This window comes from Miniopterus schreibersii (genome assembly GCF_964146895.1).
Source record: "Miniopterus schreibersii genome assembly, chromosome: 6".
Lineage (NCBI taxonomy): Eukaryota > Metazoa > Chordata > Mammalia > Chiroptera > Miniopteridae > Miniopterus > Miniopterus schreibersii.
In genome coordinates, this window is record NC_138107.1 from 30,791,937 (window position 1) to 30,814,634 (window position 22,698).

At 41.3% G+C, this 22,698-nt stretch overlaps 1 protein-coding gene and 1 pseudogene across 3 annotated transcripts in view; one reads left to right on the forward strand and one right to left on the reverse strand.

Annotated features, from left to right (window-relative positions):
• The window catches only part of B3GAT2 (beta-1,3-glucuronyltransferase 2), a 59,150-nt gene that overhangs the window by 11,560 nt on the left and 24,892 nt on the right, over positions 1 to 22,698 (reverse strand). For both annotated transcript variants that reach the window (XR_013998966.1, XM_081139464.1), the window contains exon 2: positions 12,820 to 12,964. Coding sequence is in view for 1 of the 2 variants with exons in the window: in XM_081139464.1 (XP_080995590.1) it covers positions 12,820 to 12,964 (145 nt within the window). In the remaining variant the exon portion in view is untranslated. The remainder of the gene's footprint in view (positions 1 to 12,819; positions 12,965 to 22,698) is intronic.
• On the forward strand, positions 61 to 2,142 carry LOC308558468 (dnaJ homolog subfamily C member 2-like; annotated as a pseudogene). Its single transcript has 3 exons — positions 61 to 137; positions 174 to 1,327; positions 1,539 to 2,142. The product of its transcript is annotated as a dnaJ homolog subfamily C member 2-like (transcript).

Sequence of the window (22,698 nt, forward strand, 5' to 3'; positions counted from 1 at the left end):
GAACTGGAGGGGACGCGAAGAGCCCTCCACCCAGGATGCAGGGCGCGCCGTGGGGAGACCATGCTGCTCCTGCTGAGCACTGCAGCGGCCAAGACACCGTCATCGCCCACCCTCTGACCTCTGATTCATTCCATGCAGTACACTGAAGCCTCTCTTAACGTTTCCAATCACAGCCTCAACACTGTCAGTCTGAACCTGTGGGAAGAAGGTTGGAAGCTTTTGTTAAGAGAAACAGAAATGCTTCTGTCTCTTTTCAGGATCTGGAGGACAGGAGTTATCAGATGAATCAGAAGGTGAAGAGCTGCAGTTAGAAGACTTTCCCATGCTGAAAACACATGATCCCAATGCCTGAAAGAACCAGGACCACGATGCAGTCCCTGGTCAGGGCCATGTAAGACACAAAGCTACACAGAGACAGATCAAAGCAGCTCGTAAAGCAATGGTTTTAAAACATCACCCAGACAAATGGAGAGCAGCTGGTGAGCCCACAAAAGAAGGAGATAATGACTTCACTTGCACAACTAAAGCTTATGAAATGTTATCTGATCCAGTGAAAAGACCAGCACTTAACAGTGTAGAGCCTACTTTTGATAACTTGGTTCCTTCTCAAAGTGAAGCAAAGGATAATTTCTTCCAAGTGTTTTCCTGTGTTTGAAAGAAATTCCAGATGGTCATATAGAAAAATATGTCCTTAAATTTGGGAATATGAATTCATCATTTGAAGATACAGATGCATTTTATTCTTTCCAGTATAATTTCGATCCTTGGAGAGAATTTTCTTACTTAGATGAAAAAGTATAAAAGCAGAATGTGGTGATGAGAGGTCACGGACTGAAAAGCAGAACAGCGCACAAAGAAAAAAAGAGGAAATGAACAGGATAAGAACATTAGTTGACAATGCACATAGCTGTGATCCAAGAATAAAAAAAATAAGGAAGAAGAAAAGACTAAGAAAGCAGCAGAAAAGGAAGAAAGAAGCAGAAGCAAAACAGAAGGGGCAAGCAGTTAAAGAAAATCAAAGAAGAGCTGAATTAGAAGCTGCTTGTTCAGCTAAAAAGAAAGAAGAGGAGGAATTTAGACAAGCAGTACTGGCAAAGAAAGAAAAAAATACCCAGAAAAAGACATTAAAATGGAAAGGCATAAACTTCGAAACCTATGCCAAGACCTGAAGTCACTTTTCTGATAATGAGGCCGAATGGATTAAAATGACAGAAGAACTGGTAAAACTTTGTGATTGCCTTGAACTAGCAAGTTTACAGTGCTTGAATGAAACACTCACATCGTCAACAAAAGAAGTAGGGGGAAAAAGAGAATATGCCCAGCTGGTGTGGCTCAGTCAGTTGAGCACTGTCCCATGCCCCAAGAGGTCACCAGTTTGATTCCCATCAGGTCACATACCCGGGTTGCAGGTTTGATCCTCGGCGGGGGCGAGGCGTGCAGGAGGCAGTTGATCAATATTGAGGTTTCTCTCTCATCAGTGTTTTCTCTCTCTCTCTCTCTCCTTCTAAAAATCAATAAAAACATACTTTTTTTAAAAGAGAAGAAATAAATGAGCAAATTATAAAAGAGAAAGAGGAAACTGAGGCTCATGTATGACAAACATCTATGAATGCAGAGAAATCAACTGGCAGAGGTGGAAATGGCAGTAAAAATTGGTCAGAAGATGATCTGAAATTACTAATTAAAGCTGTGATCCTTTTCCCTGCTGGAACAAATTCAAGACGGGAAGTTACAGCTATAACATACATTCTTCTGGAGGCAAGAGAACCACCAAAGATGTTACTGGCAAAGCAAAGAGTCTTCAAAAATGTGACCTTCATAAAAAAGATGACATAAAAAAGCTTTGGAGAAATTTTAAAAGAGCACAGAGTGGTGCCTCGAGCAGACAATGCAACACATTCAGAGTGATTTGAAGGTCCATGCACAGACTTCACCCCCCAGAAAACAGAACAGAAGCTTTTGTAACAAGCTTTGTAAATGCAGTCACCAAATACACCTGAAAAACTGGGGGAAACAGCAGAAACAGTGCCTGGCAGGACAAAGAAGAACTGCATGAAACAGTATAAGGAACTTGTTGAAATGGTAAAAGCAAAAAAAGCTGCTCAAGAACAAGTACTCAGTGCAATTAGAGCTAAGAAATGACTTATGACAATCTTTGCTGCATGTGCATTTTTACAATAAAGCTGAAAATACTATTAAAAAAAAAAAAGATCATGATCAAGTGGGATTTATTCCTGGAATGCAAGGTTGGTTCAATATCTGCAAATCAATTAATGTGATACACACATAAACACAAAGGGAAAAAATTATATGATCATATTAATAGATGCAGAAAAAGCATTTGATGAAATCCAGCACTCATTACAATAAAAATTCTCAGCGAAGTGGGAATAGAGGAAATCTAGCTCAGTGTAATAAGGGTCATACAGGACAAACCCACAGCTAACATCACTCAATGGGGAAAAACTAAACGCATTTTTCTTAAGATCTGGAACAAGACAAGGATGTCTCCTTTTACCACTTTCATTCTACATTGTATTGAAAGCCCTAGACAGAGCAATCAGAAAAGAAAAAAAAATAAAAGGCATCCAAATGAGAAAAGAAGTGGGCCCTGGCCAGGCAGCTCAGTTGATTGGAGTGTGGTCCCAATGTGCCAGGGTTGTGGGTTTGATCCCTGGTTGGAGCACATGCAAGAGTCAGCCAATGAATGTGTGAATGGGTGCAACAGCAGATTGATGTTTCTCTCTCTCTCTCTCAAATCTATAAAAAAATTTAAAAAAAGAAAACTGTCATTATTAGCATACACAGAGAACCCTAAAGATTCCACCCAGAACTATTACAACTGATAAATGAATTCACTAAAGTAGCAAGATATAAAATTAATATTCAGAAATTGGTTGCATTTTTATACACCAATAATGAACCATCAGAAAGAGAAATTATGAAAACAATTTCATTAAAATTGCATCCCCCAAAAAATAAAATAAAATACCTCAGAATAAATTAACCAAGAAGGTAAAAGACCTGTACTTGGAAAACTGTACAACATTGAAGAAATTAAAGATGATACAAATAAATGGAAGCATATCCTGTGCTCATACATAGGCAGAACTAACATCATTAAAATGTCCATATTACCCAAAGCAATCTACAGATTCAATGCAATCTCTATCAAAATACAAATGGCATTTTCACAGAATGAGAACAAATAATCTTAAAATTCGTATGGTACCAAATAGCCACAGCAATCTTGAGAAAGAACAACAAAATTGTTGTTCAAGCTGCCTGATATCGAATTGTACTACAAGGCCATAGTAATCAAAACAGCATGGTACTGGCATAAAAACAGAAACATGGATCAATGGAACAGAACAGAGAGCCCAGAAATAAACCCAAGCCTGTATGGTCAATTAATCTACGACAAAGGTGGCAGGAATATACAAATTGAGTAAAGACATTCTTTTCATTAAGTGGTGCTCGGCAAACTGGACAGATACATGCAAAAAAAGAAAAAAGAAACTAAACCACCTTCTTACACCATATACAAGAATAAACTCAAAATGGATTAAAGACTTAAATGTAAGACCTGGAACCATAAAACTCCTAGAAGAAAACACAGGCAGTAAACTCTTTGACAGTGCTCTCAGCCATGGTTTTTCTGATACATCTCTTAGGGCAAGGGAAACAAATGAAACAAACAAAAAAGACTGTATCAAACTAAAAAGTTTTTTCACAACAAGGAAACAATCAACAAAACAAAAAGCCTACCAAGTGGAAGAAAGTATTCATCAATGACATATCCAATCAGGGGTTAATATCCAAAATTTGTAAAGAACTCATACAACTTAACAGCAAAAAACCCCCCAAACAATTGGACTTAAAAATGGGCAGGGGACCTAAATACACATTTCTCTGAAGAGGACATACAGATGGCCAATATTCATATGAAAAGATGCTCAACATTACTAATCATGAGAGAAATCCAAATTAAAGCCACAATGTGATATCACTTCACACCTGTCAGAATGGCCACCATCAGTAAATCAACAAACAACAAGTGTTGACGAGGGAGGGTGTGTGCACTGTTGGTGGGATTGTAAATTGATTCGGTCACTACGGAAAATAGCATGGAGGTTCCTCAAAAAATTAAAAATAGAACTACCAAATGACCCAGCAATTACCTCTTTTGGATATTTATCCAAAGAAAATGAAACCACTAAATCAAAAAGATATATAGAGGCTCATGTTCACTGCAGTGTTATTTACAACAGCCAACATAGGGAAACCACCTAAGTGCCCATTGACGGATGAATGGGTAAAGGAAATGTGATACACACATACCCACAATGTTATAATATTCAGCCATAAAAATAAGGAAATACTACCTTTTGCAAAAATATGGATGGACCTAGTGAGTGTTATGCTAAGTAAAATAAGTCAGAGAAAAACAAATATCATATGATCTCACTTGTATGTGGAATTAAAAAAAATAACCCAGAGACCAGTGGGTGTCAGAAGCAGGGTAGAGGGTGGGCAAAAAGGGTAAAGATAGTTAGAAGGTACAAACTTTCATTTACAAAACCAGCCCTAGGGATATAATGTACAGCACGGTGACTATAGTTAATAATACTATCATGTATCGTTGAAAGTTGCTAAGAGCAGATCTTAAAAGTTCTCATCACAAGAAAAAAAAATCTTAACTGTGTGATGATGGTTGTTACCTAGACTTATTGTGGTGATCATTTTGCAATTTATATACATATCGAATCATTACTCTGTACACCTGAAACTAAAATAGTTATATATCAATTATATCTCAACAAAAAATGGAAAACTTTTACTTAAGTGCTTTTTTTTTTCTTTCTTTCTCATAATCTTGTACCTTCCAGCCTTGGCATCCGTGAACTACTGTCCAACTGAAAAACAAACCTGTGACTAACAGTGTTTGGGGACTCACTCTCACTAGATTTAAATCAGATCTAGAAAGCACAAGGAAGGGCTGTATTAAAGGGATTTATTCCCCCTCATCTCTAAACTGCCACTGTTTCAAGCAAGTATTTATACAGATTTTCATGGTTCTACGACTGAATGTGCTTTTTAACAGCCAGGATAGAGTCCTTCCTAATCTATTGCTTCCTAAGTGCAGACTGAACTATAGCTTTTCACATTTACTTCCAATTATAATTTAGAATGATTTTCTCCTAGTGCAGAAAGGAATGAAAAGCACGGCCTGGCTGTGGAACAGGCTGTTCATCTTCCCCAGGACGCTGACGGAAACTCTGTGATTGCTTCGGGGTAAACCACTCTAAAAAAATGATTGTCTAGTTTGTAAAGCTCCTCAAAAGCTATTTAGCAGCCACTGTCCTTTGTGGAAAGAATAAAACTCTCTTCATTTCCAAGCAGTATTCTTTATTTAATCTATGAACGGTTCATTTAAATCTCGGCTCTGAAAACAATACACCATCTTAGGAAACCAAACCTCCTAAGGAAACAATGGGGAGGCTGGACAAAGGTGAAAACTTGATCCTAAGAATAAAAGAGGCTTAATTAACCGAACGCTAAAAATACCCAGAACGACCTTCTAGGGAGTGGGTGGCCGGGCGCCGAAGGGGCCCTGGCGAGAAAGGGGCACCTGCCGAGGAGGGCAGGGTCCACAGGGCGGTCACGGCCGCGCTTTATGTCACCTTTGAGGTTCTCTACTTTCCATTCTCCACGAGTACTTCTGCACGTCACTAAGCCACTTGATACCAACCCAGAAAACACAGAAGAGGTGGAGAAGATGTCTGTGTTCCTCTTCTTCAAACCCCAGTGTGTAAAAACAATTTTAAATAACAAGAGTTGGCGAGGGTATGGAGAAACTAGAACTCCTGTGCGTTGCTGATGGGAGTGTAAAATGATGCTGTCACTGTGTAAAAAAATATGGCGGTTCCTAAAAAAAAATTAAACATACAATCCCCATATGATCCAGCAATTCCACTTCTAGGTACATGCCCTAAATAATAGCAAGCAGTGGCCTAAACAGTGACTGTGCACCCCGGCTCACAGCGGTATCCAGAATAGCCGCAGGTGGAAACAACCGAGCGCGTACCAATGGATGAATGAACGAACAAAAGCTGGTCTACATATACATGAAAAATTACTCGGCTTTAAAAAGGAGTGAATTCGGACACGGGCTACAACATGCCTGAACCTTGGAGACATTATACTAAGTAAAATAAGCCAGACACAAAGGACGAATGTTGTATAATTCCACTTATGTGAAACACCTAGAACAGTCCAATTCATAGAGAAAAAGTAGAAGGGTGGTTACCAGGGAAGGAGGTGGGGTGGGGTGGGGAGTTATTGTTTAATGGGTACAATGTTTCAGTTTGTAATGATGAGAAATTTCTGGAGATGGATGTCGGTGATGGTTGCACAATAAGAATGTTTTAATGCAACGCTGTACACTTAAAAATGGTTAAATATTGTTATGTGTATTTTACCACAATAAAAAATATATTTGCATTCCCAGTGCACAGTCTTTCCTTATATTGTTGGTGGTGCTTTTCAGTTGTTATGACTTAAACCCTTTTCCTGTGCTCAAATTCTCTTCTTGCTTGACCAGTGGAAGTGCTTTCCATGGAAATGATTTTACTGAGCATTCTCCAGAATGACCCAGTGGGTGGTGTTGGGAGGGGGTCATATCTACTAATGGACTATAATGAACCACAGGGAGGAACATGAGAGTAGCCTGTGGCCACCTACACTAGCTGTTCCTAACTCCGGCTGTATTTTACAATCACCTCAAAAATTTACAATATATACACACATATCCCAACACCAGGCCCCACACCAAGAGATTATGGGTTAATTGATCAGCGATGGAGCCCAGGTCTGGGTATTTTTTCAAAGCTCCCTAGGTCATTCTGATGTGTAGTCAGGTTGAGACCTACTGAATTAGGTCTTCCTTACAGAAGTCTCTGGAGTACAGCTCAATATTCCTCCTTTTCCAAAATCCCACATTAAGAAATAATGTCAATGTGCTCTCAGAAGGAATAAGAGGCTGTATCTTTTAATTTTGACAATGAAAATTAAACTAGAAAAGGAAGACAAAATTCATGAATTCAGCAAAAATGTATTCAAGCTCCTACTGCCAGAGGCTGTGCGAGACCTGGGGGTGCAGGGGGAAGTCACTGAGCCCTCTCCCCCCAGGGCAGGGCGCGGCTGGCAGAGGGAGGGGAAGGCAGGACGGCGGGCCTGAGCGCCACCTAGGGGACAAGTGAGGAAGCGCAGGACTCTCGGGACCGTGGGAGCAGCATCTCTGCGGGATGGAACATCGGGCAAAACCTCCCGGAGAAAGCGGTTCCTGCACCACTAATGAGCCTTGGGAGGTGCCCAGAAACCCCCAGGCAAACATGGGAAGACAAAGTGACGCTCCCTGTTCCGGGCTGCGGGCGGCGCGCGCCTCCCCTCATACTGGAGGCCCATCCGCTTGGGGCCGCGCAGGGCGGACCAGGTGCGGGGCTGGATTTGACAGGAGGCGGGAGGAAGGGCGGAGTGTTTTGGGGTTGGGGTGATACGGCGGCTCGGGGGACACAGCAAGAACCCGGCTAACTTAAACTTCTGAAGCCAGTGCAGAGAGAGGAGTGGCAGTCACAGCAACCAACCTGTGTGCCAAGGAAAACTGGCAGGTGTGCCAGCCCCCAGGTCAGGGGTGCAGAGCAGTAAGCCTTAATTCTTATTATCTGCACTAATAAACTGTCTATAATAGATTCCAAATGAGAATTATATCTACCAATGCTCTCTTAAGGGCTTTAGGAAAGTCCCCCCCCCCCTTGTGACCTAATTGGAAAATGTGCGCCTCATTCTTTCAGTCCTTTCCACCTGCCATCGGTACGGAGAATGCTCCCTTCTCAGCAGCAGGGCCAAGCTGACACGCACGCTGCACCTTACAAATCTCAATGTTATAAATGGCATTTTCTTTTGAAAGCTCAAATGCTTTTTGTTTGTCTAGTGTTTCAGCTGGGAAATTAAGAAAACGAGCATGTAACTGCTTCTCAACAACTTTTTAATAATCTTTTTGTCTTCTTTTTCTCTTGGTGACTCTTTTTTTTTTAACGGTATTTTATCTAAAGCAGGAGCCGGCATTTATCTCCACATGCCGTCGGGCCCGCTGAGCTAATTCACTGAATGAGAATGAGCAGAGGTCCATCAGCCAGGAAAGAAACAAAGTTCATCACAAGCCCAAAGCAGAGAGTTTGCATGCTCTAAAGAACGGCCGCCCAGGATGAAACGGCGAACGCAGCGAGGATTGGAACATAGACAGCAGGGGCTTTTGCACATGATCTATTTTCCCTTCAACCTCACCAAAAGGTAGGTGGTCTGATCCCCAATCTACAGGTGGGAAACCCAGAAATAGACTGCCTGTGCTGGAGTGGGGCCTGGCGGTCAGCGACCCCCCTACCCCCAGCCGCCTGCACCGGCCTGGATGTGACCACCATGACGACCAGTCACACCCGGCACTGAGCCAATTCCCCTGGACAAATATCTGAGCCATTTGAGCCCAGAGACACAGCTGATCTTGCTTCTTGGGTAAGAGACATAATAGTCACTGAGTGTCTACAGCGTTGGACCAGGTACCTCGGTGAAGATTTCCATCTCCTCTGCTCTGCAGAGGAAGGAAACAGAGGTGCAGAGATCAAGAACTGGGTCACCCGGCTGTAAGTGGGTGAGAAGGGTTCTGAGCCCAGTGGCAGGGCCATCCCTAGGGACACACTGACCTGAGTTTGAATCCCAGCTCTGCCGCTTAATCACTGTGCACCCTTGGACAAGTAACTTAGCAGGTCTAGGCCTCCGTTTCCTTATGGTTGAAGATGATGATGATATCAGCACATCCCTCTCAGCCTTGAGTGAGGAATAAGAAAGCGCACAGAATGCCCAAGAATGCCTGCTGCCTGGTAAGTTCGGTAAACAATAATGATGAAGTCTGCTGGAGTTTTCCGATGTAAGAGAAAACTTTTGGTTTTCAAAATTCTTAGTCATGAAGGATAGTTTTATTCCACTGAAATTTGGAGGAAATTATACTATGTAAATGCAGAGCTGCTATAGTGGAGGTAGGATGGGGCCCTGGAACCCCCTCTCCCCACTTCCCCTGCAGCCCTTACAGGGCTCAGTGGATCCCTCCACCTCCATCTCCACCTCTGCCAAGCCCAGGTGAACATGGCTGCCCCATCGCCAGCTACCCCAGAGAAAGTACCATAATTATAGGCACACTGTGCACTGGTGCTCCTGACCCCAAACACCCACCTCCACCCAACACAGCCAGGTACACGTGGACAGGGCTGAACACGTAGCAGCCATCAAATGCCTACAAGTCTCTGGAATGCATGTCATTCTGGAAATGAATGAGAAATGGGCAACAGGCTTCCTAGTGCCCCAACACCCCACTGCCACCCCTATGGTTCTGTAAGCTGTCAGGCTTGCAGCTGCAGTCCTCTCCCAGAGACCCCACACACCACTCCAGGGACAATCACACCACACCGGCCTAAAGCCAAGGTCCCAGGTCAGTCCCCAGGTCCTGTACTAAAAGCTACCATATGACACACCAAGTCACTCTACTGAGAACATTGGACAAGTTTCTCTTTCTCATACAAAACATTCATGCACTGAAAACAGCACATGTAAATTACAAGTGGCTCCCAAGTGGCAAGAAGGCTATTCCCTCCATTTTCTTGCAGTGTTTATATTCATAAAACAAGGTCCAACATCAATTCTGGCTGTGCTTATCTGGCTTTGATTGGCATCTGAGTGGGTTGAGCTGAAGTCCATTTCTGCATTGTCTACCAAGAAAGGGCTTGCCAACTGAATTAACCCAGGCACGATCCATCAACAAGTGTCAGAAGAAAGAAGGCCCTGTACAACCATGATTTCCAGAGAGCCCAGGGAAAGAGAGCTTTAGCCATCTGCCTAGTGTGAGTGACCCCTTCACCATCTTCAATTTAAGAGTTATCATTTATATTATATACATATTGTTAATCCTTGCCTGAGAATATTTTTTTCATTTCCAATGATTTTTAGAGAAATTGGAAGGGAGGGAGGAGGGAGGAGAGAGAGTGAGAGTGAGAGTGAGAGAGTGAGAGACAGGAACATCGATATGAGAGAGACACTTTGATTGGTTGCCTCCTGCATGAGCCTTGACCAGGGTGGGGATCGAACCTGCAACTCAAGTACATGCCCTTGACTAGGAATCAACTGGAAAATCAACCTGAGACCCTTCAGCGTGCAGGCCGATGCTCTAACCACTGAGCGAGCAACCCCAGCCAGGGCTATATATTTTTAAAAGGTTTGCCTGGTAAGCCTGCAGTGGGGACAGGAACTCTGGTATAGAGCAATTCCTCAGCCCACTTTAGGGCTGGGGTATGGGTACACAAGGGACTAGGACTGGGATGGAGTGGAGGGCAGGACAGTTGTGGCTGCATTCTGTCTGAGGTGGGGGTGGGAGCGTCAACAATGACAGTTAAAGATGTCACACCACTGTAGTAAGGGCTGTGGTGTCGAAGTACAGGGGCTTATAACCACGGAGGTAATAATGAGGTCAGGGGGCCTATCAATCTGGGATGTCAGCAAAGACTTCCCTGAGAAAGTGAGTTTTAAGCTGAGAACTAAAGGATGTGTAGGGCTGAACTATGTAAAGAACATTCCAGCCATGGGCATGTGTGCAGGTCCCAAGGTGAAGGTTAGGATGTGCAGGAGGAACTATGGGAGCAGGTGTACCCAAAGATGAGTGGCAGGGGACGAGGTATATGGGGGCGAGGTGGGATGGGGGACATGCAGGACTTTGGGGCAATGCAGAGGAGGAGCCCTTTACCCCAAGGGCACAGGAGCAGGGCACTGCCAAAACCTGGTTTCCACTCCTGAGTGACTCCTCCTACTTCTCAGGAGATGGGACTGGGGAGGGCAGTGGCAGGCACAGGACATCCAGGCAGATGCTATGCTTGTCTTCCCCCTCACCTCAAGTCCTTCCAACTCCATAACCCTCCAAACGGATGGCATACCCACAATGGATGTGGAGTCTGGAGACTTCAGCCAAGGAATGTGCTCTTTCTTCCCAATATGCAGATTCCTGTTTTTATACAGCTGGTATTCTGGTTAACAGAATGTTCTAATTTTCAAGATCACCATATTTTCTGCACTTAGTTACAGCTCAGATAATACAACAAATTACACCAACTAAACTAAAACCAAAATTAAGTTCAATATATCTCTATCACCATACTGGACAACAGTGTTAAAAAGATCTTAATTTCTGCTGGTTTATGGGCAGATCTGAAATGGCTGACCTACCTCTCTGTCTGCCTTCAGGTAAATGCTTTGATTGAGATGCCAGCTCAGCTCTGGGGCTGCAAGAACTGAGGACCAAAGCATAGGCTAGGGTTAGAAGAAGGATGGAGAGGTCAGGAAGCAGAGAGGGGGGCCTGGGAGAGGGTAAAGGATCTAGTCTGCCCTTGGAGTTAGAGACAATAACACATAGTCCCCAAAACCTGGCACTCAGGAAGTGTTTGCTAAACACTGAGTAAAAATATCTTCTCCCGTGACGCAGTGCGACAGAGCCACCACGCTGCCATCCACAAGAGCATCCCCCAACAGCTCATGCGCCTGGTATTCTTCATAATCATGCTTCCTCCAATTTATAGTATTGTCAGAATAAAAGTGATGGATCCAGTTTAGAACACAGCCTTCATCCTGTCAGAATTCTGAGCACAGAGATTCTGACTGCAGCAGGGAAATATACACAAAAGATTGGCCAAGCACAGGCTGACAGACAGACAGAGCAATGTTTCAAAGCTGAAGATTGATGAGATCAATTTTGAAGCTTTTCTGCCGTTGTCTTCTGGGTTATAGATGTCCGTGATTTTTCTGCCTCTAAGCCTCATGTTTCAAACTGCATCTTTCCACAGTTATCACAGGCATCATTTTATACAACCCACAAAAAATGAGTCACTTCATGATAAAGTAACATTTTAGAATCTGTGGTCTGCTACAGGTCTTATTTAATTCAATTGTTTGGTTAGAGAATAAAAAACTTTAAAATACAGTTCTACTCAAAATTAATAAGTGCTTGAAAAACCAGTAATCCAATTTTATATTTTAGCTATTAAATGTACCAAGCAGCACTAAATTGATCAATAAGAATTAAATTGATTAGCTTGTCAATTTCATATCACTATAAAATTTATCAATAAGCATGTGACTTATTGTGACAAACTGGACCTCTAGAGAGAATACCAAAAGGTAGGGGCCAGGTCCAGTTCTCACGACGGACTCGCCAGTGCCCAACCCAGCACCTGGCACATAAACATTTGTTGGATAAAAGGGCGGCCACAAGGACAGTGGCAAAATAGAAAAGGAATGAGCATTTTCTAATTGCCCCCAAAATAAATTTCCACTTGAATTAACCAAAAGCCTGTTCTGAAGGTTTAAATCGGGGTGGGGAACGTCTGGCCCATGGGCTATAAACAGCCTGCGAAATCAGTTGGTCTGGCCTTGCCAAGGCAACAGGCAGGACTCGAAATTCAATAAATCTAGGAGCTTTTTTCATAGCTCATTTTTAAATTGATAATTTTGTATCACCCACAAATGATGTTATAGTATCCAAGTGGCCCTTGGCAGAAAAAAGGTTCCCCACCCCTGGTTTAAATAGTTCATCTGCTGATTCTGATATGCTTCAGCGTTTTCGCTCAAGTGGTCTTTTAAAGCTTCCTTCATCTCGTGTCCTGTTACAATGGGAATAGCCATAAGAACAATCAGGCAGATGCAAATGTCACCATCCATACACCTCACCTGCCATGTCGATGGCAAAAGGCCTGTCTGCTCTCCAGCCGGTGTACCAACCAACGACTTTGCCATTTTCCACCAACGGACGTTCATAACGTCGCCCACCAACCAGGCCTACTGGCCAGACAGAGACCTTGCGTGTGGTTCGCATCTATAAAAAGGGGAAAGAGATTTGGTTTAAATTTCCTTAGGGAAAATAATTTGAAAGGAGGGAAAGAATGTGAGCCATGTAGAAAAAATGGGAAGGGGTGGGGGGGTGTCAATTTCCAAAAGTTGAACATTTCCAAACAGAACCCTTCTGCTGATAGACTGTTAACCAATTACTGTCTGTCTGCTCAGCACCATCGGCTGTGTACTCCGTCATAAACTAAGCCTCCGGCTCAGGAAGGATTAGGAGAACTACAGTGGGTGCCATTATCTGAACTTCACTTATTGGAAGCTACGATGTGACTGTCAAATATTTCCTATTTGTCCCAAAGTTGAATCTTCTAAACAATTGTATCTTCAGAAGTGAGAAGGCTTAGCTCCTCTTTAGGAAGCTTTATTACTCAGAAACAGCAAAATCTTACTCAGAGGAGCCATAGGAGTTGCCTTTCTCTGAATTTTTTATTGTTATAGACACACAGAAATCTTGGCTGGCGACATTAATAATGGGATGCAGATACAGAAGAGACACCAGGCGTCCTCCTGGGTGACAAAAAGAAAAACATACCTTAAATTTGCTTGTCTTTCAATGGCAATTGGGCCAAATTACAAAAGACAACACCTTACCTAGGCAGCTAAAGCAGCTGCCAGCACATCCTGTTGTACCTGGCAGAGTTCTGGTTAAAGGCAACCCTCAACTGAAAGTTATCTGCTGGATCTCTTTGAGAGGAAAGACATGTTCACAAGAAAGCCCAACGATACTAGACAGCATTTTTAGAAAAACCACCACCTTCTTCCTGAACATGTGTTGAGCAGGGCTATAGGCAGCCCACATGGCAGCTTTGGCAAACTAGAAAAGGTGTCCCCTTTTCAGGCAGACACACTCCACACTAAGGCCCATGGCTGTGGGCCCAGCCATCAAAGTATCAGCTGCATTCCAGCTCCACGTACCCTCTTAGCTGGATGAGGTTGTAGTGTTAAGATAATTATAATCTTAACACCAATGCCTTATCTTTCATCTGCTATAGAACTGGGTCATGATCAGTAACCAATGGTTAAAATAATGATTATCAATCAAGGATTTTTTTTTTTTTTTTTAAATGAAAAGGACAATTATATATTTGGGAATGGTTTTTCAAATGCAATTCAAATGAAAAGTCAAATTATTAAATATTAAAAATAATTAGATGCTCCCATTTGCCAAGCATCTCAATTTTACTTATTTATTAATATCCCACTGCATTCCAACAAAAGGACATAAGGGCATGAAGCTCTCCAAGTAATGAAGATCTATGTTGGTTTTCCCCAAATCTGAAATTACTATTTTTCAAGTCTATTCCTTTTTAATAACTTAATCACTGTTGCCTTGTGCTAGCTCATACTGACATATATGATGATCTTTTAAAAAATTATACTGAGGTATAATAATGGAAACACTAACTGAAATGAAAAATAAACTGCAGGGAGTCAACAGTAGAGTAGATGAAGCCAAGAATCAAATCAGTGATTTGGAATATAATGCAGCAAAAACACCTAATCAAACAGCAAAAAGAAAAAAGAATCCCCCAAAATGAAGATATGTAAGGAGCCTCTAAGACAACTTCAAGTGTACCAACATTCACTTCATGGAGGTACCCAGAAGAAAAAGAGAGGGAACAAGAAATTAAAATCCTATTTGAAAAAGTGACAGAAAACTTCCCTAACCTGGTGAAGGAAATAGACCCACAAGTCCAGGAAGCACAGAGAGTCCCAAACAAGATGAACCCAAAGAGGCCCACACCAAGATACATCATAATTAAAATGCAAAATGTTAAAGACAAAGATAGAATCTTAAAAGCAGCAAAAGAAAAGCAGTTGGTTACCTACAAGGGAACTCCCATAAGACTGTCAGCTGATTTCTCAACAGAAACTGTGCAGGCCAGAAGGGAGTGGCAAGACATATTCAAAGTGATGAAAAGCAAGGATCTACAACCAAGATTACTTTGTCCAGCAAAGCTATCATTTAGAATCAAAGATCAGATAAAGAGCTTCCCAGACAAAAAAAACTAAGAGTTCATCACCACCAAAGCAGTATAACATAGAATATTAAAGGGTCTTAAGAAGAAAAAAAAAGGATAAAAAATATGAATAAAATGTCAATAAATACATCTCTCTCAACAATTAAATCTAAAAAAAAAACAACCCCAAAAACCAAAATAAGCAAACAAGCAGAACAGAAACAGACTCACAGCTACAGAGAACATTCTGGTGGTTGCCAGAGGGGAGGGCGGTTGGGGGATGGGTGAAAAAGGTGAAGAGTTTAAGAAGTACAAATTGGTTGTTACAGAATTGTCACGGGGATGCAAATTACAGCATAGGGAATACAGTCAATAATATTCTATTAACTATATATGATGTCAGATGGGTGCGAGACTTATTGGGATGATCACTTAGTAAATTATCTAATCTCTAATCACTGGAGTATACACCTGAAACTGATGTAATGTTGTATATCAACTATAACTGAAAAGTAAAAAATTATTTAAATAAAGAAAAACAAAAAAATTAAAATTTCTACTGAGGTATAATTGACTGCAGAAAAGAATGGATAGTCCTGACACTGTCATCTTTAGAAGGGCCTGCATGCAAGGCTGACCGTTGGCTGGCATCTGAAAACCTGGCTGTTGAAGTAATCCATACACTGATGAGGTTTTTTTGCCTGCCTGGGGTACTAAACTCCTGCTTTCCTTCAGGAATCCAAAATATTGGTGACCAGACGCCAATAAAAACCTTGACCCTTAAATGGGCTTCCCTGAACATAAACGCTATACACCCGAGGTTCCATCTTTGCTGGAGGGAAGGTGTGCTCCCTGCGAGCCTTGAGAGGGAGAGAACACCGGAAGCCTGCAAGTGGAGTCCTCCCGACCCTTCCTGATGTCTTTTTCCCTCACAGAGCCAGCTCTGTATCCTTACTGTGTCACTGTAATAAATCTTAACCACAAGTCCTCAACATAATTTTGCTCAAGTTGAGTTGGTTATAACTTTGATGAGGTTCTGTGGGAACTTAACTCTTGTTTATATCAACTAGCCTATAGTAAAAGTGTTCTTTTTATACATCATTTTGCTTAGTCACAGAACCTATTAACAATGTTAAATGAGGACTTACTGTACAACTAACTATATGCTGAGTGGCATGAGTCCTAGTGAACCATTTAACGTGGGTGGTCTTGGGGAACTCCTGAAAGAATAAAATGCACTTTTTAAAGTGTAAAATTTGATACACTGGGACATATGTATATAGCCATGAAATCATCATCACGAGGAAGACAATAAACATCTCCATCACCTCCCAGTTTGTTTGTGCTCTTTTTTAAATCCATCCCTCCCAAACCCCTCTACATCCCCTATCCCTAGGCAACCACTGAACTCCTTCCTATCATTATACATTAGTTTGCATTTCATAGAATTTTATATGAATGGAATCATAGAGTGTATACTCTTTATTTTTTAAGATTTGGCTTCTTTCACTCAACATAACTATATGGTTATTCACCCATGCTGCAATTCATTCCTTTATATTGCAGAACAGTATTCTATTGTATAGATGTGCCCCAGTTTTTGTTTGTTTTTGATTTTTTAAAATCCATTCGCCTGTGGATGGATGCTTCAGTTGTTTCAGATTTTTGACTATTACAGGTAAAGCTGCTATAGTATTGTGTACAAGCCTATGTGGACTTTTTTTCTTCTGATAAATACCTAGGAGTTGAATGGCTGGGTCATATGGTAGGTATACATTTAACTTTTTAAGAAACTGCCAACTTATTTTCCAAAGTGGTTGTGCCATTTTACATTCCCACCGGCACTATATGAGAGTTCCAGTTACTCCACATCCTCATCAACACTTGTTATAGTCAGCATTTAATTTTAGTCATTCTAATAGGTATTAGCAGTATCTCACGGTGGTTTTAATTTGCATTTTTCTAATGACTAATGATGTTGAGTATCTTTTCATATACTTATGTATCTGCCACCTGTATCACTTCTTTAATAAAATATTTGTTCAAATCGTTCACCTATTTTAAAAATATTTCCTTTCTATTGAGTTTTGAGAGTTTTTAAAATATATTCTGCATACCTGCATAAAAATTCTCTCTCAGATATAAGTATTTTCTCCCAATGTGTGGCTCATCTTTTCATTCTCATAACAGTGTCTTTTGAAGATCAGAACTTTAAAGGTTGATGAAGTCCAGTTCATCAACTTGTTCTTTCATGGATCATACTTTTGGTGTGATAGCTAAGATACCTTTGCCTAACTCAAGTCACAGGGGTTTTCTACTCCTTTCTAGAAGTATTATAGTCTTAGTTTTACATTTAGATTATGATCTATTTTTGAGCTAATCTGTATATATGGTATGAGGGAACGACTGAAGTTCTTTTTGCATATAGAGATCCAATTGTCCCAACTTTATCTGCCTCTGAATAAATAAGCTCCCTCTGCCTCTTTGTCAAAAACTAGTTGTTATATGTGTGAGTTTATTTCTGGAATTCTCCTCTGATTCACTGGTCTATTTGGTAATTTTGATGCTAATATCACACTATCTTGATTACTATGGCTTTATAATAACTCTTGAAATCAGGTAGTGTTAGTCTTCCAACTCTGTTCTTTATCAAAGTTGTTTTGACAGTTCTAACCCCTTTTCATTTCCAGATGAGTTTCATAGTATGTCCACTTCAGCACATCATTTTGGTGAGAACTGACATCTTAGCAAATACCGAGTCTTTTAATCCATGGACATGATATATCTCTCCATTTACTGAGATCTTTAATTTTTCTCAGCAATATTTTAGTGATTTAATTCTGAATCAATAACAACACCCACTGCTTTTGTGTCCTAGCTTTTCTCCATAGGTGGGGAAAAAAATCTAGAAAATTTACTAAAATTTTCATAAAAATACAGCTCTCCCCTAACTCATTCCACCTTCAGACTCCTATTTGCTCCCACACTGCAGAATATAAAATGATTTCAATTTTTCTGTCTTATATGTCAAACAGGCCAAAGATACTAAGAAATGAAGTTAAATCTAATATATATGTTCTTCCTTAAATTAACAGAATGGCCTTCTGGCACTAAAAAGAGCACTGTGGGTTTTTTTTTATATGTTCTTAAAATGCCTATGATTTTTCAGTTCTCTAACTGCTTTTGTCCAGTTGCACTAAATTTTCAAATCTGTGAAAAACAGGTAAGCAGACGCCACCTCAGACTTGTGTGTCCTCTTGAGAATGCATGGGTTGTGCCCTGCATACAGCAGGTGCCAAAAATTATTGGTAAGTGTGAAAGCACCAGGTAGTAACTGAAACATGGGCCACACGTAACAAGCAGTCAGTACGTGCCTGCGCTGTGCAAGGGACAGGCTCACAATCAAAGAGGAGAACAGATAATAAAACAACAGAAGGCAAAAATATTTTTTAAATAGGAAAAGAGAAATTAGCATTAAAGAAAATATAATAAACCATAACTGTGGGACCACAGGGAAAGAAACAAATATGGCCAGGCATGTTTTGTGGCAAGCTTTTTCATTTAAGTTAGGTCACGAAAGACACATGGAATTTTGTCCACAGAGTACAGAATGGCCTAGGGTTCTAGGTAATGAGATGAATCAAGGAAGGAAAACTTTTTATTTCTGTGTCAGTTCTGTGCTAGAAAAGATAGGTTTTGCTTAGCACACTCCAAATTTCTGAGAGGATCTCAGAACTAACATTTGTTTAAACTTTACTTTTTTCCAGAGTGGTGTTAAAGGTGAAGTGATGAAGCAGGAGTCTGTTTACAAGGATGCTAAATAAAAAAGTTTGTCATTTAAAGAGTTTAAAACTTCAGAAAGAGCCAGCTGCCCTTGCCATGTGGGCACTGCTCTGAGATTTGGTGTGGATGCTTCTTCACAGACACAGACACGCAGCCCCTCAGACACGGCCACAGTACTATATAGAGAGTGCCAGACACGCCACGGGAAAATAGCACAGCTATTTACAGAACGCCTTCACGTCACCCCTGGATCTATCCTTTGTTGGTGTCCTTTCCTCTGAATCTGTGCTCTTTAAGGATCCTTGGCAGCCAAGTTCTTTTCTGAGAGGGGTGCAAATGTAACTGACTGTTCCTATTATATATAAAACCCTTTCATATAGCTAAAATATTCTCAGTATTTAAAAAGTGTTGTTACTTTCTTAACAAGAAATAGCAGTTACGTAACAGGCACAATTTCAGGTGCCTGGTGTGAGTTCTGATCTAAAGTCAAGTAATAAAGCCCTGGATATTAAAATAGAGAGGAAGCAGTTCACATATTTTTAAGTTACAATATTACGAACAGGTGGGACCCCAAAGGCATTCTCTCCCTATTGATTCAATGCCACCCTCTGTCATTTATTCCTCCTGCCTGGACTTGCCATGGCAAGATTACCAAGTCAAAACCACTTCTGGCAGGGTCATTTCCATACACCCAACTGCTAAAAGGATACAAAGGTGCATTCGGTACACCCCTACACGCCTCCAGGCAAACTGCCATTTCAACCATCCCAGGGCAGGTGGTGCTTGTTTATCTTCATGTCCAGAAAAGGAGGCAGCAGGTAACCGGGGCGCCCGTGTCTGGAAACCCTTACCAACAACCAGCTCCTGTTTTTTAGCTAACTTTCCCCCAGCAGCTTTAAGCTGCATGCTTTTGGTCCCTCCTTGAGAGATGGCCAACAGCCAGCTCCAGGGACGGCCACGCTTCAGAAGAGCACACATGTGTGATCATATTGCCCTCAGAGTAAGACAAAAAGTTAAAGAAATGCCTTTAGTGTCCTTCAAGACATACCACTAGGTGAAATCTTGTTTTATTTTTTCTGAATGGAAATGAATAAAGTCCTTGATCTTCTGAAGTTTAAAATGCTATAGTCAGGGATTAGAATTACATAAAGGATGTTACACTTGGTATCCTGCCTTTTAAACTAATAACTTCAGAGGGAAAATGAAAACCCACCCCGAATCCAACAGGATCTAATGAATTAAAGAGAAGAGCAGTGCAAATATGATGTAGGAATACAGGAGTGATGACCTAGAGACAAGGGTCCTTCCCAGTTTCACTGTCTATACACATCTGATATTTTCCAACACAGAAAATGCATTTATATGGTCCAACATACCATAACTTTTCTTTGGAACAAGTCTGAAAGTTAACATCATACCTGCTCTTTCTCTTTCTTGCATTGGCCCCCTAATGGCTTCACCATCTATTTCCTTCAACTAATTGTCACTTGGCTCAATGCTCTTTGTTCCACAGTGTCCTTCACATAACTTTATTGTTGCCCAGGACATTTTTGGTTTTTGCCTATTTTGATTTCCACCTACCACCATCCATAGCATGAACCTTTGAGGTATGTAAGCTAATTACTTTAAAGGAGTTGAGAGCTCTAGAAAGTAGAAACGTTCCTGATGTTATATTCTCAACCCTTCTCCTATGTCACTGGACAGAAGGTGGAGTATAACATTTCTTCCATTCCCTCTGTATTTTTTCACTAAATATCTATCATGTACATAATGTGTGTCCAGTGCTGTGCTAGCCCGTGAGCAAGCCAACATTCTGGGAAAGAAAAGGCAATGACACAACTACCCGTGAAATTAGTTCCTTAAGTTCTATGCTGACGAGGGCTGTGAGGGAAGCAGATGATGCTACGAGAACATGTTGCAGAGAATCTGACCTGCTCTGGGCCCTGTCGAGACTTCCTTGAGGACATCAGCATGAGCTAAGCGTAAAGCGTGAGTAGCATTAACCAATGTAGACAGAAGACCAAAAACCTTCCAGGAAGAAAGGAACTCAAGTGCTACCGGCCCTTGACAGGAGCATTTCACTGCACTCCTTAATTTTTTTAAAAAAAGATCCATTTCAGATGGTGGATATTGTGAGCCAGGTTCCTCACTGCTGGAGTGAGAACTTACAGATAAGCAGAGAGAAAGCTAGAATGACCATGTGGTTATGGGGTAGAGTTGAAGACATCAGCATGAACTATGTATAGCTTAACATAGAGACAGTTCTAGATATGTTTATAGCCATGTATATACACGTATAAACATGGCTTAGTACACTCACATATATTTTCTTGTTCTGTCAGCTGAGAAACCTAGAAGCAATGACATTTCAGTAGCAATGAGCCCACCTGGCACCCAGATCTTGGTTTCTAATATCATGTTCTTAAAAAAAGGATCAGAACTACTTGAAGTAGCTGATTTAGGGCAGGGCAGAAAACATACAAGATGGCCCTGGGGTATCTTTGGAGCTAGAAAGTGAGGAAGTGCACCAAAACCCTAAAACAAACAAAACCCCACATATTGATGGGGGTATGGAAAAGACCCACAGGAGTCGACTGAAAGGGCCCCAAATGGCCAAAGCTGCAACAATCTGAGCAACAAAATAAAGGGGTAAAGTATAAAATAAGTGCTGGATACTAATACAACCTAAAGTATATAATTAAATGATTGAATACATAAGCAAATAAGGAAACAGACAAATCTTCCAAGCAGAACAATTCCAAACAGTTTACATTGACAACCCTCACCCACCCAAGAAGGTGGAGCGTAACTCCTTAGGGGTGGCTGCACACAGTAATTTCCTTCCAAAGAAAACAGTATGGGGTGGGGATAACTGCAGAGTAAAGAAACCTGGTAAGCAGCACCTCAGCTAGATGATCAAGGTTAAGAGGACAAGTCATGTTGATAGTATGTACCCCTGACACGACGTGCTGAGCATGGCACTTTACCTCTGTGGTCTTTACTAACACATTCTCTAATAGAAGGAACCAGGGCCTCTTGCACAAATGGCTGCTTCTAGGACTGGGGTGGGAAATATACAAGGTAAGCCTAAAGCACCTTGTAGTGCTAGAAAGTACGGTGTTTAAAAAGCAACAAACAAGACCCCCAAACAAACTCACACTGAGGAGGAGGTACCAAGAGAAATGAGCTGAAAGAGCCCCCAACAACCAGAGCCAGAACAGTACCAGCTGCTGAATCATGCTGATAGTACGTACCCTTGACATGATTTACAAAAATGGCACTTGACGCCTGTGATCCTTTTCCCCAAAACCCATAACCACATTCTAATCATGAGAAAAACCTCAGAAAAACTCCACTAGAGAGGCATGCTGCAATGTACCTGACCTCGAGGCCATCAACAACGAGAAAAATCGGAGAAACTGACACAGCCAAGAGGAACCCATGAACATGACAGTTAGCACAGTATCCAGAATAGGATCCTGAAACAGAGAAAGGACACTAGGTAAAAACTTTAGTTAACATTGGTCCATGAATTATAACACACGTACCACACTAACGTAAAATGTTAACAACAAGGACACTGGGTATGGGGTATACAGGAACTTTCTAGTATCTTCTCAGATTTTCTATAAATCTAAAACTGTTCTAAAAATAAAGTCTATTATTTAAAAACCGAAATCCCTTTCACATGTACCTAAGGCAATCATTCCTTCTCTACCCACCTACGTCGGGTATGACACAGACTTAACCTGAGGTGTATTGTTCACTCATTTCTATGCTCTTACTTATTGTGAAGACCAGAGGTCATGAACTGCAGCATCTGGCCATATGTGGCCCTATAGGAAAGTTTGGCTTGGTCTGCACAGTTTCTGTGTTTTTAAATTGAGACATGTTAAAATCCAACCAATTCAGGTCTTTCTGAAAATTTGGCAAACTAGGCTAGCATTCCATTATGGCAACA